At 37.6% G+C, this 20,805-nt stretch overlaps 1 protein-coding gene across 1 annotated transcript in view; it reads left to right on the plus strand.

Annotated features, from left to right (window-relative positions):
- Positions 1-6,174: 6,174 nt before the first annotated feature.
- Positions 6,175-20,805, plus strand: part of UNC79 (unc-79 subunit of NALCN channel complex) — a 251,871-nt gene continuing 237,240 nt past the window's right edge. The window contains exons 1-3 of the mRNA XM_017857864.1: positions 6,175-6,321; positions 13,302-13,606; positions 16,777-16,947. Coding sequence (XP_017713353.1) covers positions 13,360-13,606; positions 16,777-16,947 — 418 coding nt within the window. The 5' untranslated portion in view covers positions 6,175-6,321; positions 13,302-13,359. The remainder of the gene's footprint in view (positions 6,322-13,301; positions 13,607-16,776; positions 16,948-20,805) is intronic.

Raw genomic sequence — 20,805 nt, forward strand, 5'->3', positions numbered from 1 at the left:
TTGGCCTCCTGGGCTATTTTATAAAGACACAAAGTTGAACAGCTGTAAAAGGCCATTATTTCCCTTCCTGCCTTGTCTATTTTCATCCTTACTAGGAACTCAGCAAATTCAATACTTAATAGGCACCGAGGGTATACGATAACAAAAAGCTCACTGTTCACTTAGCAAAGACAGTCAACAGTCACCTAAATAAACACATCATTACAAGTTGTTCTCACTGCTCTGGACAAAACTGCAGTGTTACACAGAAAGAAATGAAGGTGGAGATTGGGGAATCATTTCAGACAAGGAAGTTTGCAAAGACCTTCATGATGAGGAAGGGACACTTAAAGTCGGTTTTGGAGTAGGAGTTAGTCCCACAAAATGTGGAGGGAAAGCACTCTATGAAGAGGGACAAGGACATAGAAAGGTTTTCAAGCAAAAAAAAAAAAAAAAAAAAAAGAAACACAAAAAAGCAAAAAACAGTGTTAAGGAAAAAAGGGGCCAGGTGTGGTGGCTCATGCCTGTAATCCCAGCACTTTGGGAGGCCAGGAATTTGAGACCAGCCTGGCCAACATGGTGAAACCCTGGCTCTGCTAAAAATACAAAATTAGTCAGACGCGGTGACCAGCGCCTGTAATCCCGGCTACTGGCGGGGCTGAGGCAGGAGAATCACGTGAGCCCAGGAGGTGGAGGTTGCACTGAGCGGAGATCAGACCACTGCGCCCCAGCCTGAGCGACAGAGCAAGACTCTGTCTCAAAAATAAAATAAAATAAAATAAAATAAAATAAAATAAAATAAATAAAATAAATAAGCACAACAGTGTCTGGCTCTTGTGTCGTGAGATTAGGGTGGAAGATAGGCAGGGTCTTTAACAACACTAAGGAGGATTTGGGATTTTGTCCTGAAGACAATGGGCAGCCCATGAAGTACTCTGAGCAGTGGTTATTGTTTATGACAGTATGAAGCAGTTTATAATTTAAAAAGATCTGTTTGGCTGCTCTGAGGAGAAAGAGTGGAGAGAAGCAAAAAGAAATCTGAAAAATGAGTTAGGAGGCTGTTAGACTTGATCAGGAGATGCTGCTGCTGAGTGACGACAGTGACGATAAAGAACAGAAGACAGTTGGGAGATGTATTTGATAGGATTTAGTGATAAGACTTAGTGGTTAATAGGACTTAGCAATGGATTGGATTAGAGGAGTGAGGTACGGCAGGGAATAGGGGCTGTCAAGGATGAACTTTAGAATGCTTTGCTTGAGTGACTAGGTGGATTACACAGATGGTGGAGTAGGCTTCTTTCTTGGGGCAAGGGAGACCTAAGAGTCAATGTCGGACATGTTTTCTTTGAGATATTTATAAGATTCCCAAGTGGAGAAATTGAATCGATGAGGCCTGTTATTCACAAGAGCTACCCTCCTGGGATGGAGACACACTTTTCAGAGTAGTTGGCCCCTGGACGGTCCTGACAGCCCTGTGGATGGTTGGGATTGCCTATGGGGAGAATATCGAGAGAGAGGAACAGAGAGTTTAGGACTGAGCCCTGATGAATTCCAACACTTAGACATCAAGCAATAGGGGGAAGTGGCAAAGCACTTGAAGAAGGATACATTCCACGGGAGGCAGACCAGCGGAATGTGGGATCTGGAACGCCAAGGGGAGAGAGTTTCAAGAAGGAAGGAGGGAGGGATCAACTGTACAGAATGCTCTGAAAAGCCTAGGAAAATGGTGATCAGAAAGTACCCAATGGATTGGCAATCTGGAGGCTCCAGATGATTGTGGGAAAAGGACTCAGTACAGTGGTGGATGTGGGAGCCAAACTGGAGTGAGTGGAAGGAGGAACAGGAAGTGACAGAGAGAGGGGAATGTGTGCACAACTCTTCCTCATCTTGGCTCTGAAGGCAGAGACCCGTCGCTGGAGGGGGAATGGAAAGGCAGGAGAGAGGTTTTTTTCTTTCCCGTCGACAAGGGAGATTCTACAATTTGTTTGAATCCTGGTAGAAATGATTTAGCAAAGGGGAAGAGATTAAGTCCATAGGAGACACAGTGATGGATGGAGAGCCCCAGTGAGTGGTGGGATTGGTGTTTGGCAGGACAAGGAAAGGAGATGCTAGTAGGTTTTTGATATCTACTATTTAATATATGTGGAGTGTATAGCAGGCACTGTGCAAAGTATCCACTCGCACAGTAATCACAATAGCACAATAATCACAGTAGACCTATGAAGTCGATATAATTATCCCCATTTTACAGATGAGGAAATTGGGCTTAAGTGGAGATAGATCCAAGGTCTTAAGTCAGAACTGTTTGATTTCAGAGTTCATACTCTTAACCCTTACTAATAAGATTTCCTCAGGGCTGGGCATGGTGGCTCATGCTTGTAATCCCAACACTTTGGGAGGCAGAGCAGGTGGATCATGAGGTCAGGAGATCGAGACCATCCTGGCTAACATGGTAAAACCCCATCTCTACTAAAAATACAAAAAATTAGCCGGGCGTGGTGTCGGGTGCCTGTAGTTCCAGCTACTCGGGAGGCTGAGGCAGGAGAATGGCGTGAACCCGGGAGACGGAGGTCACTCACTGCAGTGAGCCGGGACGCCACTGTACTCCAGCCTGGGTGACAGAGCGAGACTCTGTCTAAAAAAAAAAAAAAAAAAAAAATATTTCTTCTATGATGGTGTGTTAGTTTGCTCCAGCTGCCATAAAAGTACCACAGACGGGGTGGGTAAAACAACAGAAGTATGTTTTCTCGCAGTTCTGGAGGCTTGAAGTCTGAGATCGAGGTGTTGGCAGGTTTGGTGTCTCCTGAGGCCTCTCTCCTTCACTTGCAGATGTCCACCTTCTCTCTTTGTCCTCATTCGGCCTTTCCTCTGTGTTCCCGCATTTCTGTTATCTGTTATGTGTCCTAATCTCCTCTTACAAGGACACCAGCCAGATTGGATTAGGGTTCACCACCGAAACGGCCTCATTTTAACTTAATCACCCTTTTAAAGGCCTTATCTCTGGGTACAGGCACATTTTGAGGTTAAGGTTTCAACATATGAATTCTAAGCGCCACAAAATTCAGTCAATAACAGATGGCTTTTTAAAGTATAGGGAAAGGGGTGGCGCCGGGGGGAGTTTTGAAGACAGTGTAACTATCATTGAAGAGTGTAGAAGAAGGAGCTTACTAGCGAAATGTAGCCTTAGGGTCAGTTGAGGTTGAAGATCATTCATTTATATCTATCGGGCCCAGTTATTGGAGTCTCCGCAGCAGCAGTCAGGTATGTGTGTGGAGTAAAGAGGAACTCTGCTTTGATGAGGCTCCTGGATGCTCACATTGGCTTATTAACCAGCCAACTGACCACCTCTAGTGCACAAAATTGAACTGTAAATGAGTTTTATTCACATCCTTGGCACAATTACAAATTACTATTTGTCATGGACCTTTTTGGCTGCTCTCGAATTGTTGAAAACGTGGAAGTTAAATCTATGGCTGCTAAGATTGTGTTGCATTCACCAATGCACAAATTGGCTTGAACAGTTTTTTCAATCTGTTCTATAAATGGTCTTTCATGATTACTCACCACTCTCTTCCTCTTTCTCTATCCCACTTTCTTTCTTCCTTTTTTTTTCATCTTCACTTATCAATGATTTATTGAGTACCTACTAGGTGTCTGGCACTAAGGATGAAGAGTCCACAATCTGTCATATGTCTATATGCAGGTATATATGTGTATAGTGTACATATATGTGTAGATATGTATACTCTCTATATACCCGAAAGACCTGAGTGATAAGTGCTGTTACTAAAGTATTAATTCATTTATTCGTTTAATCCTATGAACATACTGAGTTCCTACTAAGTACCGGTGTGTTAGGCTTGGGATAGAGCCATGAGTAAGGTATAGTTTCTGCCCTTAGGACATTTACAAGCTGGTATAGAAAAATGAACAGGTAAGTACACAGAGACAATGCAATATGACTTTTGTAAAATATTAAAAGATCTCAAAGAAAAAAAGAGACTCTCACCTCTGCTTTGCTGTGCATATTTGGGTACCTGTGGAAAGGAGCTATTATTGCATTTTAATGAAAACAGCTATAAAAAGAACATCCTTTCATTTAACAAACATTTTTGAATGCTTGTAATCGTTGTGTAGTGATGGTTTTATAAGCTCTTGAATTATGAGCAAGCCACTGAGTTGGGGGATCTGTGAGTTTTTTCCTCGTTTGAACTTACTGTCCATACCCTGTGCTATTATCAACTCCTTTTCTTAGGTGGTGGAATGATTGATGGTATTCCTGAAATACTCTACAGAAACCTGCTGAATATTAAAACTTGAGAAAAGTCACAGTAATGCTTCATTACTGTGACAGTGGGTGAGCAGACAGCATGTGCTGGCCTAGCATATATCTCGGATATTTGGAACTTGGAACTATGCATTAATATGGGGATTTTCTTGTAATATGATTTTTAAAATATAATGAATAGCAGATCAAAAACACTGAGCAGGAAATGGACTTTTGTAGATTATGCAGTTGAACCGTTTTCAAGTATCACCTATTTATACTTTATCTTAGGAAAAAAAGTTATTTACAACCAAATACTTATGGAGTTAATTGAGATGATGTTTATAAACTTGTTGCTTTCTTTGGAGCTGATGTGTCACACAGACTCAAGGTATTATTATCTGTAATCTAGACTTATTTCTTTGGGAAAATGCTAACCATATTATGGAAATAGTTCAGGTAGTGGACGAGGGAAAAGGCAAATCTGATAAATGGTCATATTTATCAGATAAAAGGCAAATAGTATGTAGGATTTAGAATCAGTGATTAACCTGGTAACTGCTGGAAATTGCATTGATGTCAAGCAATGGACGTTCACATTCATGTGAACGTCACGTTCACGTGGATATCTTTTCAGAATCATATTCTAGAGTATGTCATAGTGGAAAGATCACTGGATTGGGATCAGGAAATCTAAGCACTAGTCTGGCTCTGCCATTTACCACCTCTGTGTCTCATTTTCCCCATCTTTAAAAGGAAGTGGTTATGGGAAGAGGTCTCTAAGGTCCTTCCAGTTCTGATATTTTATCGTTCTGTGCTTCTACATCCCACACTTATCAAAAGGATTCTGAGTTAGAATGCATCCAGGAGCTTATTTCCGTGGGCTATTGGGAACAGCAGGCCTTGCTTCTCCAGGACTTGATATGTCTTCTGCTAACTGCTGACAGTGAGCCATACCACCTAAAAGGCTCCCTTGGTAGCCTTAAAGATTTAAAGGACAAATGGACAGTGTTGAGAACCCTGTGGAAGAGGAGACCAGAAAGACGTTGATCATCATGGCTCCTTGGGATTTGCAAAGAGGAATGACTAGAACGGGGTCCTTCACTACAGCCAGGTCAAAGGTCAGGTCAGGAATGTGGACAATGCTGGTGACTCCAGGTAGGTCTAGGAGGGTAAATAAATCTATTGAGTCCCTCCTGAATCTTGAGAAGATCTGGGCAGCCAAGCTCAGAAAGCTATTAGGAAGTCTCCTAATTTATGAAATTCTTTGGAAGAAAAAAATGTGACATTTATTTTTTACATTTTTATTAGTGCACAATCATTGTATTCTTCCTTAACACTCATCATGTTAACCTACTCTTAACATAGTCTCACAGTTAAAGCATTTACTAAACACACTTTCATGATCACATGTTGAGTTAATAATCTGACTTCAATTGATGCCATCGTGCAATGGACTCCCTATATTTTAGGATTTTTTGAGTGTTGTAGAAAGACTTTTCAGTTTTCTCTTTCAGTTTTAGTTAAGCAATATTAAATATAATTCCTCAGCAGAGATTTGTATCTATTATTATTTTGCTAATAATAAGCCATCTTGGGGGTGATTAGAAAACAATTTGGAGTACTGCTTTTCTTAGTGATAAAAACAAGCAATAGATAATTTGTGAATAGGCTATTAAACCAGAAAACTAAGAATAATTTTGTGTACCGAATACAATTAAAAGAAATTAAAAGATTTTTTGTAATTGTTTCTATGATGGAATTCTATTAAAAATTTACTTATGTTCCTTAAAATACTGATTAAATCCTTGTATGTAATCATTTTAAAAAATGACTGTATGCCTAATACATATTACAAGATGATTCTTCTCTTTCTTTTTCTTCTTCTTCTTCTTCTTTTTTTTTTTTTTTTTTTTTTTTTTTTTTTTTTTTTTTTTTTTTTGCTTTTATCTAGTTGCTTCCAAGATCCGGTACTTGCAGGAATATCACAACCGGGTTCTCCACAACATTTATCCTGTACCATCAGGAACAGATATTGCAAACACCTTGAAATACTTTTCTCAGACCTTGTTAAGGTAAGCTTTACAATATCCTCTACTTTGAGAGAATTATTAGGTAGTACTGCTGAATTTATTGGGATCTAAATTTTTATTGAATTGCAAGTTTTAAAGGGCCTATGTTTTCTCGTGCTCTGCCAGAAGAGTCTGCACTCAAGTTCTCTGGGTGTATGTAGCAAATTGGATCCCAGGCCCAGATGAAAAGATTGGTTGCCTGGCTACTGCCTGCTTTCCCGCATTGAACATCTTTTCAGGGGATCTTTAAAATGATACAGTTCTATATTTGGCACTAATATAGAGTGGGATTAAAAGGAGAGCCTACAATTGCTTAAAATTAAGAATTGGAAACACTTTTGGTCTAAAAGCAAATCAGAATTATGTGGCATTTTAGGTTCATCATTAGCATTTTCTATTTCCCTAAGTGTAATATACAGTGATAATAGTTATTTTTAGTCTGGGTAACACTTCACGTGTTCAACATGCTTTGCCTTGATAATGAAATTCCATGAAGGACAAGGACAAAAAATAGGACTTTTTTTCTTTTGTTTACTTTTACCATAAGGTAGAGATAGGAGGGCCCTATTTACTCCACATATCTTGATTAAGAAAACAGAGAAAACAAAGATGAACTGTTCAAGTAAAAGCTCAATTGTTTTGGAAAATAACATTGAAGAATTCAGAAGAACACCTCATGTTCCATTAAATTCCAAGATGTGGTTTCTCCATTACCACAGTCTTCTCACTTCAAATCTGATTTTGGCAACACATAAATTGGCTTGGTACTGTTTCTTTTACCTGTATAGCAGCAAAAATTTGTAAGACAGATATTAGGAGAACACAAATTTGCAAAGACTAGTGGCACTGGAGTTTCTAGCAGTTGAAGGCTTTGCCAGAGGCATTCTGAATGCTTTGCGGATAGAAGCTTCATGTGATTAAGTCAGCTATGAATCTTTTGCAGTCCTGCTATCTCTCTGTTCTTATTTTTTGAAATATCTTTCCTTCTTTAGAGTCGTTAGTGATCCTGTTCTGTATTGAAGGGCTTCTGCTTATCAGATTCATACATTTCATACTTGCATGGTAAGGTTAGGGCCTCTTACAGGATATTTTCCTTCTCAAATTGTAGTGGAATAATTAGCCCAATTTTCATAGTGATCATCAGATAAATTTATGAATCAAGGCATCCAATTCTATTCTCTTGAATTCTCCTTTTGTCTTTGAGGTCCAAGTTCTCAATGGGAAACAGTTTCCTTTATGACAAATTCTGAAAGTTCTCAAAGTGAGAGACACTTTTCAGTAGGAAGCATGTTGAATTCCATTTGCCAGGAAACTGTAACATCCTAGTTGGCATCTCAGAGCTTGCGGCTTAGGTCTTAGTAATTGTGCCCAAGAGTTAAGGAATTTAAAATATTGAAAAGTCATGTTTGCAAGACATAAGGATTCCATTTTCTTGAGCAGTGGACCATTAGAATATGATCATAGGTAGTAGCACTTTAGTGGTAAAACTGGGAGTTTGTTCAAGTGGCTTGTTGGAGAAGATTCTATGCAACTGAGCTGAGTTGATTTTCAAAGGGAGGCAACATCAACAGCTGCTAATGGTAATACTAACAATTGCAACCATTATTATAGCAATACTGTCTTATAATATTAGTAATCCTATGTGTCAAACACTGTCCTAAGAAGTTAAATGTGCCATCTCATTTAATCTCTCACTATAATTCTATGAGATAAGTGTACTGTTTTATGCATTTTACAGATAATAAAACTAAGGCAGAGGGGTTAAATAAGTTGCTCAAAGTTACTTATCTAATAAGTGTTCAGGATTTGACCCTAATTCACATCATATGCTCTCAACAATTATGCTATACTGCTTCTTCTTAGGACGAGTATTTATCATATTATAGGGACACTGCTTTTAGTAAAAACCTGGCTTGGCCTTTGGGAATGCCAACATTCATTATGAGTCCACAGACTAATTTTGGGTCTCTTTGAGATTAAAGGAAGTGCTTAGCACAAAGATTTGTCATCTTTTCAGAAGTTAAATGAAGCTGTACTGAGATAATGTGGACAGCATTTCAATTCCCCAATGTTTCAGTTCTGTCTTCCACTCAGCTATTAGCTGAGGCTAGCAGGTCAGAGCAGAGCTGACAGGCTGTAGTGAACAGGACACGCACACACGGAGTGGGACTAAGAAAGCAAACACTGGGAAGGTTACATGTCATGGGTTGGTCCAGGTTCAACTGCTGGCCTGAACCCAATTCATTTTCTTTTGCCTACCCCAGCTTTTTTTTTTTTTTCTAGAAGTACAGAACTGTTGATACATACATCCATAACAATTGTGTTTGTACTTCTTCATTTTATTTATGCTATTAGAAAGTTCAAGACAGCCGGGCATGGTGGCTGGCATCTATAATCCCAGGTACTTGCGAGGCCGAGGTGGCAGATTTAAAGGAAGTGCTTGGCACCAAGATTTGTCATCTTTTCAGAATTTAAATGGAGCTGTCCTGAGATAATGTTAGAGACCAAAAGTCTCAAATTTGAAGTTTGAGACCAGTCACAAGTTTGAGATCAGCCTGGACAACATAGTAAGACCCCATCTCTAAAAAATTTATTTTAGCAATTAGCCAGGTGTGGTGGCATGCACCTTTAGTCCAAGCTCCTTGGAGGCTGAGGCAGGAGAACTGCTTGAGCCTAGGCATTTGAAGCTGCAGTGAGCCTTGATTGCACCACTGGACTCCGGCCTGGGTGACAGAGTTAGACCCTATCTCTAAGATAAATAAATAAATAAATAAATTCCAAGACAAATAAGATTGTCTAAGTATTTGGTGTCCAAGATTATCGACGGTAAGATTTTCTATGACAAACAAGATTTTCTACTGCAAAATTATTATATATTGTTTAATACTATTAGAGCATTTAATATTACTAAATCATTTAATATGATCTTTATGTTCAGAAGCACTTCTTGCTTTCAGAACTCAGGTTCTTGGGGAAAAATAACAAGAAGAAAGAATTAGAGATGATTCTCACAAAATAACTGTTTGTCTTTCTATTTGGATATTCTCAATGAAGTTAAAATGATTTTTTTTTGGTTAAAATATGCAACTTTAAATTTCAGCAGCTTCACCTGAGTCAGGGTTGCATTTTTGGAGCAATAGTTCGCTGGTATTTGTGCATGCATGCAACTCTCACTGTTCTCAGTAGAGTTTTGTACCTATTTCGAAAGGCAGAAATTAGCTTAGACATTTAACTTCAATTTATTTAATTCGTAGGAGGGAAGAAATTGCATGTTACCATAGTTGACTGCAAAATCAGTTGAAGAGTCCACATATGTCCACTTAGCTTATAGTTAGACTCAAATTTGTGTTCCTGGGCGTTTCTTAAACTCTAGTAGTGGAAGGTGAGTCCTGTGTGTTATTCAGCTTGCTAGCCCGTGTGTCTGGAGCGGTGTTTGACCCAGAGAAGGGGATGAGTAAATGTTCATTGAATTGAGTTGACTTTAGTCCAAATCTCATCCAGCGCTGGAATCCTTCTAGACCATTTACTTAATCTAGTAGTGACCTGGGGTCTGGTAAAGTTATATCTGAGTGCCGAGTTGTACTCATTTTAATTTAGCAGATACCTGAGTTCGGCAGTGGGCAAAACACAACTTCAGAGTTTAGTTTTTTATTTGCTTTTAGCATTAGAAGCAACTACAAAGACCATCTAGTTTAACCTCCCCTCACTGCTACATGGGAGGGAGTCTGCTGTTTTTATAGTGGAAGCATCCTGTGGCCATATTGTCAACAGCGAAGGTCTTTAAGAATCTTGCCTTTTACCTGGCAGGACACTTAAAGGATCCTAGTCTTCTTCCTATGTCAAACATTCTTTTGGAATTTCTACCCCCAGATCTCTCTTCTGGTGCTGTTTAGGCTGCTAGCACATAAAATCTTTTAACAAAATCATTACATTTGGGGAAATCTGCTTGCTGCTAACTATTCAGAAAATGCCTAATATGTTTTAAAAATGGATTGTAGACTCAGCATAATAATCTTAATTGAACCGTAATTTCCAATTGCTTAGGAAGAATATATGTATATATAGATATATCCACCATTTTATTGGTTAAGTCATGGAGTAACTTTAGAGCCTAGCATAATGAAGTAAATTTTGTTTAGTAGGTAGATTCAACTCAAATGTCAACATTCCTAATCTTAAAGGAAGTTTGTTTGACATATTAATTTTCTGTGCTACACATACCTCAGGGCAACTTCTCATCTTTCCTCACACCAACAGAGGTCTTCCTCTCTTGATGCTGAAAGTCAATGGTTGATAAAGAGAATCTCAGGAGGAAAAGGGAAAGGTGAAAAGCTGGCTGCTGGGTCAAACTCTTCTGAGCAGGGCATTCTTAATATTCATTTTGGTTGGGTTTGCAGAATTCTGGGAAATAATTTCAGGTGGGGAAAATGGTTTTATCAACTCCCAAGTTAGGCAGTTTGGTTGGGGAAATACTTTTTTTTGTTTTTTCTGAATAAACTTCACAAAACATCATAAAATCACAATGCATTGTACATTTATTCATGAGCCCTTCTTGAGTTTTTCCACAAATGAAAACATTTCCTTACATTGAGACATGAATGGTAATTTAAAACTGGTTTCATTGATGACTCATTTTTCAGCCATTTTTTTTCTCAACCTCACCGAATTCTCAAATCTAAAGGCAGTGAGAGAGAAGTTTTACTGTTTTCATGCTGACATTCTTCCCTCCCTGCATGTATGAAGCTGTTGTTGCTATCATTTGGGAACCCCACATATACAGGAAGGGAAAAATATCAAAGTAGAGCCTCCAAAGTATTTGTTAACTTACATCATACTTTGGAAAAACACTAAGGTGTATTTGAAAAAATTATGTGTTTATTTCCCCCACCAAGAAGTTTGATCAGAGCATTGCACTTAATTTAAAGGATAGCATTAATTTATGGTATTCAGCTATTTTTATTTTCTAAGGCAAAATGTTGTTCTCCTTATACCACTTCTATAAGATCCACATTTTGTAATTTTGAAAAGATGCCAATAGTAGGTTAATTTAGGGCTGAAGTTTGGGAAATAATATATCTGACTTATAGCCATTGTGATTCTGGAGGAATTTTCAGTGGGATTAGAATCCTACAGGATTAAAACAGATTTTTGGTGACTGGGTTTATCAAGAATATAACATTAGTAAAGGTGGTATTCTTAGGAATAATTGAGTCATGTGAGAAAAGTGTAAAGTCTGATGAAAAATCTGATGGCATTTTTAATAGATACAGTCAGGTGGTAACTGGAATGTTGATATTATCCCGTTGTAAAGTATAAGCTCACAAAGTCAAATACATCACACACAAAAAGGTAAATTAAATCCCTTTAAATTACAAAAAACCACCAAATCTTAAGTTATTTATTGATAAGAAGTATTACATAAGTATTCTGAAATTATTTTTATTATTATCAATTGTTTCCCCCTGGACATTGGGTAACAGAAGACAAAGGAAATCGAGGTAAATTAGGCACATGGAAAATACAAAGCATGTAGTCATTTTTCTTACTTTGTAACGTATTTTGCACTGAGAGTAAATAAAAATAAATGCAAACTTGATATAGCAAGCATGCTTGACACTAACCAATTCTTCACATCACTGTAAAATTGTAAATGTAGTATCATTAACTAAGAACTTAGCAATGTTTGATGCACATACAGCAACTGTAAAACAAGGTTATTTTTATGTAATAAACCACTCATAAACTGTTATCTGCTTGGACTAACATAAGTGTACTATATAAAAGCACTTCGCAAGTGCACAGATATTATCATTCTAATGTATAGCTATTGTCTTTAATGCTAAATAGTATAACCTAATTTTACAAAACCTAAACATTTTGCTAAGCAGTAACTTCTTCTATTTTAAATTCACAACTTTTCTGCTTTATTGCTTTTACCAAAAGGTTTTATTTTAAAATTAAGGCTAAAAGAAAACCAATTTATTTTAGAATTTATTTTATTCCCATTAATTTTTTTAACTTTCTAAATTATCTTTCCTTTAGTCTTTAGTGAGTTTTGTTGAATAATAACGTAAGTAGCAGCAGTAATATATGAAATCTTACTGTATGATGTGCAGCTATATGACAGATACTGCTTGCTTAGTCGTTAGAATTTTGAAGGTAATTATTTAATAAACCACTGTTTGTATTCATAAAATAAAATGTTTCCTCCCCAACATGCAAAATTTAAAAAACACACATAAATAACCATTATCATTAGTTCACAAACATATGCTATGGACCATCAACTATATATTATTTTATAGCTTTTCCAATGTAGTTTAGCTAACATTTTAGAAATATGTATTATTTCTAAATTCATATGCCTGTTTAAACTTCATTATCTCAAATGATACTGACAGAATGTCATGAAACAGTATCATAATATACATATAGACATTATTTTGATGCAATAAACATGTGATTTTTAAGACTTTCTTAATAAACACACATGTTTATTCTTTGCTGAAACATGTTTCTGCAAGTGCCATACCTATATTTTGCAAGTTCCTATTTACCTGATGAAGACAGTCCTGCTGAAAACATCTTTTCCTTTGAAAGCTCCTTGTGATTAGGAATAAGAGCCCTTACTCATTAGACAAAGCTATTGTTTTTTCTTCCGGGAAACCTCTCCTTCACCAAACTGCTAAACTGTAAAACATGGGTTTGGCACTGAAACATGCATTTTTATATTTTTGCTCCTTACTAACCAGATAACACATGAGATGCAATGAAACTTCCACAAAGTAAACCTTGTATTATTGGTACCTCTGAGCACGAAGCTATGTGACCAGTACTAGATTGGTAGACCCTGCTGGCGTGGCAATTGCATCTTATGTGGAATGTATCTGGTGTTTTATTATTTGTTTTAGAGTGTCATTTCAATGTAATGTGCTGTTCTTTGTGTCTTTGTTGTCTCTTTTTTTTCTTTGTCCCCCCAACAGCATTTTGTCCCGCACAGGGAAGAAGGAAAACCAAGATGCCTCCAATTTGACAGTGCCCATGACCATGTGTCTTTTTCCTGTGCCATTCCCACTCACCCCATCTCTAAGACCGCAGGTCAGTTCCATCAACCCTACTGTTACTCGCTCCCTCCTTTACAGCGTCCTGCGAGATGCTCCCTCAGAACGCGGCCCGCAAAGTCGTGATGCTCAGTTGTCAGACTACCCTTCTTTGGACTATCAAGGCCTCTACGTGACTTTGGTGACTCTCCTGGATCTAGTTCCTTTACTACAGCACGGCCAACACGGTGAGCACTTAGCTGAAACCTTTGTCAATGTACATGGATACTTATGAATGTATATGATGCCGAGCAAGGGGCTCGGAGATGGTCACTGTTGTAATCAGTCACCTGAAAGGGCTTTGTGTGGCTAGAAACACTACACTGAAACTTCATTATGGTGCTTCCCATAGTATCATTTTACACTGCTTTATTGCCAGACGGATGTTATCCAAGTGGAGTATTGGGGGAGAATGGGGCTGGAGAAAGGAGGAAGATATATAACAAGAAATTTTCTCTTCTTTCCTGATGAGTTATCATGGGGACTCTTGTTGAAATTATGAGTGGGGAGATAAGATTTTAAAACTGATGCCCAGAAAATTAAGAAGTAGAGCATGAAGAGCAGGCTATAATCCACTGACTGATTCTGTGATTTTTGAGGGAGCAAATTCTCTAGGACCCATTTTTTCCTGTCTCTTTAATAAAGTCAGGAGGTTAGATGAGAAGTAATCTCTAAGAACTCTTCCAAATGTAAACAACAATCAAGAGTTATTATACAATGTTGTATCAAAATGTAGATATAGTATATAGTGGCGCCGTATGCTGTATTCAGCATATGGTATTAGTGGTGCTATGTGCTATCTGCAGTATGTGTACGATATATGATATTAATGGTGCTTAGAATAGAAGCCTAAGAGCCTGCTTCTTTTCTTCACTCTTCCCCCTTTCTACTCTGTGTCCTTAGGCAGTTTCATTATCTTGCTTGCTTACCAAATTCTCCTAACCCGTAAAAATGGGAGCATCAAATGAAAAGCAATGCAATAAGAAAAGGGATTTCTGCAGATAACGCACTTTAAAACATTAGTTGTCTTAACTTCAGAACTCTGATAATTTGGTCCCTGGAAGTATGACAACCAAGGTTTCACTGTACAGAAAAATTTGAATTTTGGAAAATAAGTGGGTAGTGGGGTTATTTTGTCTTTTGATTATGGCTAACTCCCCTAAGAGAATTCTTGATGGTTTATTTAGTACAACGTGTTCCTAATTTTAAAAGTTTAAAAATCTACTGAGATAAAAATGATGAAATAATAACTATTGGATTTGTTTTTTCTTATATTTACAACTCTGTGTTATGATGAATGTAAAAGGTATAGAACTTCGTAAAGTTGCTTATTGTATAATTCTGTAGCCATCTTAAGCCTGGCCACTTCTGCTGTGATCCTCTGCCAGCTCCGAGCTTAAATGAGAGGATTCTGAACATAAGACTGCCAGAGTTTACTATGCTGATGAGCTTGTCAGTGAGTTTCCTTCGTGACTACTGGCCCTGAACTCACCTGGGACCTGCCTGGGCCTGGGTTGGTCCACTGTGTTAGGGGAGCTGCCCATTATCTTCAAAGCCCCTTGATTAAGATAAAGACATTACATTTGGTAAATTGCAATCTGTATAATTGCAATTAATGTGTCAATTGTGACGATTTCAGGGGAGATAATTTGTATTTTTGCTCTCATACCTGCAGCTGTTTTGTGACTTTGTGACATTGTTATTTAGCTATTGTGTTCTTGTTCTGCATGATAGAGCTTAGAAGGTAGGAAAAAACTCAGTAGATCAATCTAATGAATGGTTCAGAGAAACAATACGGCATTGTTTCTTGAAGGATGGTCTGAAAAACATCGGAATCACCGAGGGGGTTTGTAACATGGAATTCTGGTCCCACCCAGGTACTTGTCACTAAGAATCACTGAGGGGTGGGGTCTGAGGATCTGAATTTTTAGCAAGATCCTTGTGGATGCTTCTTTTGCACAGATTTTGAGAGCTGCTACACTCAGACCGGAGGCTGTGTTCTCCTGCTGGGTCCAGGTGGAGTACAGGAAGAGCACTAGGCAACAGTTTTGTCGCAGTTCAGCTGCTCCCAGGTGATCCTGAGCAATCACCTCTCTCCAGACCTCAGTTTCCTTATGTGAAAAATACTCCAGCTGGGCTCCTTTCAGTGCTAATGTTCTGTAATTAGGCTAAATGGCTCAGCAAAAGCAGCTGAGGTGTCTTGTATGCATAGCCTCGGTTAATTCTTAGTAAAACACCTGTGGATTTTCCATTTCATTCATTTGAGCTCAAGGTTGACTGACCCTGGCCCTCTAGTGTGCACTGTGGCCACATCCTCTCTGTTGCTGCCTGATGTGCCTGCTGAGATGGCATATTAATTCTAATGACAATCAGAAATAACATTAGGAATCCAAATAACACTAAGAAGGTACATCTGCTGCAAAACAAAGAAGAGTCTAGTACTTTTCTGTTCTAATGAATACAAAAGTGATCGAAGTCTTCATCATCAATCCTGGACTGATGGCCTATATTTTGGGAAGTCCAGAAATATACAGATATACAAATCACATTTAGTGTAATGGGATTTGGCCTACATGCATTCTAAAACTAAATAGTTATGGTTTTGCTGCATCTCCTTTATTTTTATTCTTGTGCAGGTAATAATAGTAACTTAATATTAATAATATCAGCTAATATTTGTGGAGCATACAGTATGTGCTATGCTAAGGACTTTACATTTATCCCATTAAAACCTCCTAACAATCCTTCTAATGAAGTGAGGTAGGTATTGTTACTATCCCTGTTTAAAGATGTTGTTAGAAAGATTGTTATTAGGTGGCATTTCCTCCCATGATCATTGATGACTCAATGCACAGGGTCATGTAGTACCAGCTTATGGCTTCCCTTGTTTGGTGCTTGCTGAAATTGTTGCTCTGCTGAAGGTTGCAAATTACTTCATTGCCCGACACTCCAGATGGTTTGATTGATGGAGCAGAAATAGTCCGGTTTTATTTCTGATCCTGCCCTTGAATTTTCTAAAACTCTCATTGGGCAAATCATCTAACTTCTTGTGCCTCAGTTATCTTGTGTAGAATGTGGTAATACGAATACCAAGTATTACTGAAGATTGAGAAAATGTGGAGGAAAAATGCATGTAATGGATATTTCTATTTCTTAACTTATTCATTCATCAGTCATTTATTGACCAATTACTGTATACATAGTACCCTGTCAAATATTATGTTTCATAACACTTAATAGGGAGGGAGCACTAGTTGCTTATTATGTAAACCACTTCATTAAAGCTTAAAATGTAAAGTTAGCATATTTTGTTAATTGCAAAATATCCAGTGACTGATTACTCAATTTTGTTTTGTAGATCTTGGACAGTCGATATTTTATACAACTACATGTTTGCTACCTTTTCTCAATGATGATATTCTGAGTACTTTGCCCTATACGATGATATCAACGTTAGCTACCTTTCCTCCATTTCTGCACAAGGATATCATTGAATATCTTAGCACATCTTTTCTACCAATGGCTATATGTAAGTCCAGTCTTACCTAATACTAGATTATTTTTATGTATGATATGAATGGAAATTGCTTTTGCTGTTATAGGCTCTAGGTTTTCAAGATTATAATGGAATCACTTGATATATACATGAGCTATGAATTAAATTCAGTCACTTTAGCATGGATATTATGGTAAAAGTCAAACAAATGAAAGGCGTTAGGGTTTAGAATTGTTTTATTCAGACAGTTTGGTCTCATAGAATAGAAAAAAAGAACATGTCAAGGCAGTCTAGGTTTCCTTTGTATAAATTACAGTATCTTTTGCCACTTTAGAAAAAAGATGGGGAAAGTATTGTCTCAGATGCAGAAATTCCTATCTTTTGGCTTTGAAGGCAGTAGTATCTGATAGAAAGAGCATTAGATAGTCAGGATGTGTAAATTCTGGTCCCAGCTCTGCCTCTAATCTAGGCAGCTCACATAGTTGAAACCTCATCTACAGAATGACGAACCCATCAGCTTTCCCTTATAGAGGTATCGTGACGATAAAGTGACTCGAAATTTATGAAAACACTGAAAAAAGCTGAAGCCTGCAAGTCATGTGTAATGTATGATTATAAACATAAAACTGATTTGAATCCTGTTTCACTTCTGTAGACTTAATCTTGCAGGCTTTCCAGACATGTGCACAAAGATTAAAAAGTGTTGCTTTGTGGTTTTTATGATCAAAATCATTTTCAAGTATTTTTTAAATAAATGGATTACGGATTTATCTATTTTTCAGTGGGAAATCTGAAAAGATTGTGGGTTTAGGAGTCAAACATCTGGATCCAAATCATAGCTCTTCCACCTACTAGGTATATGACCTTAGGCAAATTACCTACCTTTCTGTTTCTTTCCTATAAAATAATAATAATAATAGTAATAGCTGCCTCATGAAGTTGTGGGATAATTAAGGTGGTTAACTTGGAACATTGGTAAAATGCTACCACAATGCCTGGTATGCAATAAGTGTCAGCTTGCTTCTCTCCTTGTCTCAACTCTTGTTTTAGAAAAATACTTTCGTTGATTACATTCAACTCCTCGTGATCATTATTCACATTTTAATTTTATGTACTTATGATCTTATTAAAGTTGTTGCTCTGTAATAACAATTGGTAACCATATATATCTTTTGAACTACATTTGCTTATTTTTACAATCAAGTTTAATGTTAGCTATGGAATGGTACTTTTCATGTCTTTCAGCAAAGAGTTTGACTTCTGCCTAAATTATATAGCAATTCAAAAAAATTAGCAGACTGATCATACCATTCAAGTAATAGAATATTTGATCATTTTCTTCTTTTGTTCTGTGTAACCTTACTGACAAGTACTCATTTATTGATATAGTCTTAGAATTGCATAGTCGTACCTTTAAAATAAATAATGTTAACTGTTAAATTTAGGCATAAGAATTTTTGGTTTTTTGAAGCATAACAGATGAGGCTGTTTCCTTCCTTCTTTCCTTCCTTCCTTCCTTCCTTCCTTCCTTCCTTCTTTCCTTCCTTCCTTCTTTCCTTCCTTCCTTCCTTCTTTTCCTTCCTCCTTCCCTCCCTTTCTCCCTCCCTCCATTCTTCCCTTCCTCCCTTCATCCCTTCTTTCTTTCTTTAGTTTTTTGAGATGGCGTAACACCCTGTCACTGCAGAAGTGCAGTGGTGCAGTTTCGGCTCACTGTAACCTCTGCCTCCCGAGTTCAAGTGATTCTTCTGCCTCAGCCTCCCGAATAGCTGGGACTACAGATGCAAGCCACCATGCCCGGCTAAGTTTTGTATTTTTAGTAGAGACGGGGTTTTGCCATGTTGGCCAGGCTGGTCTCGAACTCCTGACCTCAAGTAATCCACCTGCCTCCACCTCCCAAAGTGCTGGGATTACAGGCGTGAGCCACCGCACCTGGCTTCCTCCTTCCTTTCCTCCCTTCCGCTCCGTCTCTCTCTCTCTCTCTCTTTTTTTTTTTTTTTTGATATAGGGTCTTATTCTGTTGTCTGGGTTGGAGTGCAGTGGCACAGTCATAGCTCACTGCAGCCTCAAACTCCTTGTCTTAAGCGATCGTTTTGCTTTAGGCTCCCAAGTAGGGTGTGAAGGCCTCTACCACCATGCCCAGCTAATTAAAACAATTTTTTTGTAGAGATGGGGTTTTGCTATGTTTCCCAGGCTAATCTTGAGTTCCTGGCCTCAAGTGATCCTCTAGCCTCAGCCTCCCAAAGTGCTGGGAGACGATGGTGGGATTAATGAGGAGGCTGTAGCTTTCTAATAATTAATCTAATTCACTAAATCCCTCCTTCTTAGGAATAAGTTAATAATTATGGGAGAGGTGTTGAAAATATTAGGCCTCTGAAGTTACATTTAAGATTGGTCAAATACTGTGATAGCTGGCAATTTCTTTACACTTGATTATTAATTTCTACTTAATTAGAAACACGGATCCCAAAGCATATCATGTAGTCATGTTAGAATTCTTACTTACATAAATGTACAAACCTCGGCAATTGAGGAGAATAAAATAGTAAGTTGAGTTTACAAAATTTGTGTATATTTTAGTGTTTATTAGAGGAGTAACTTGACATTTATTTGAAGGGGTAAACAAGTCACTTCATGTCCCCAAGGTCCCATTTTTTTCACCTATAAAGAAGGAGTTTGAAAAAAAATGTTCAATCTCGAAGATTATTTCTGGCATACTAATTCGAGTTTAAGTAATGTCAATATGATTTTGTGTAAGAGGCATATATTGTCCTGTAACCCAATTGTTGGTCTGTTTCATGTGTTTATTTTGTTGCTCTGGTTTTACTCTCTTAGCTTTGACTTTCCTTTCTCATAATCATTCCTGTGGTTCCATAATGGCCAATATTTGTCATCTTTAAGTCGTTGAAAATAAATTGTAGTACCAACCTTTACAGTCAAATTTGATTACACCATTCAGGTGTTTCCTTTGTACTTGTGATTTCGTGAGTATACAAAGACACAGCTCCAAAGCTAGAAGGATATAGTTTCAGATTAATCATGTTAAAATGGGCTGATGTGAGAATGTGTGTCTGTGGGTCGTATCCATGTTTTTTCTATTTTTTGTAGTTGTTTCGGTGTCTAGAAATTGTGACCAAAACAAGTCAAGAGCATGTAACTTCTTGCAGAATATTTTTATTTCAGGACTGAGTGCTAGGATGAAGGATGGTGTATTTCCTGAGTACTTGATAAAGTCTTTAAGACAAAAAGGCTTTTATCTCTTTGGTGTGGTGTTCCTAATGTCAGATGGAAAACATGAACTGCTTTTCAGGTGTAAAATGATTCTATCATTAAGGACCTAGAAGATGAAGTACTGATCTTTGAAGTGGACCTAATGAGGTATTGCAGCTCTTCAGATTAAGAGGCCAGCATGTATATCAGAGATTTCCTTCTTACCATCCTTGTCAATAAACCAAATGCTGGGCTTTTATTTTAGAATGAGTCCTTTTAAGGTTCTGCAGAGCAAACATCAACTTATTTATTATGAAAATTTCCTTTGACATAGCTTTTCTTTTTAACTCCTTCCATAAATAAAATATATTTCTCTTTATTCCAAATGTGCTCAATATGCTTTGTTTATAAAAAAAATATTAAAAGAGTTACTAAGAATTGAGAAGGCCATTTGCATGTCACCATGGAAACCTCTCTTTTTCCAATAAAGGATCTGTGATTTGTGGACTGAATTGAAATATGGAGATTTGAGAGATGATGCTTTGGCAGAGAAGAGAAAGAGCTGATTCCAAGTGAACATTGATTGATGCAGGCTATGTTATTGTAAAGATGATAATAAAGCTGAACAATTATATCAGCTTAAGATATAATCGTTTAAGATTATTCTAACGTGTCCTAGTATCC

This window comes from Rhinopithecus bieti, unplaced genomic scaffold (genome assembly GCF_001698545.2).
Source record: "Rhinopithecus bieti isolate Rb0 unplaced genomic scaffold, ASM169854v2 scaffold_41913, whole genome shotgun sequence".
NCBI classification, from domain to species: domain Eukaryota; kingdom Metazoa; phylum Chordata; class Mammalia; order Primates; family Cercopithecidae; genus Rhinopithecus; species Rhinopithecus bieti.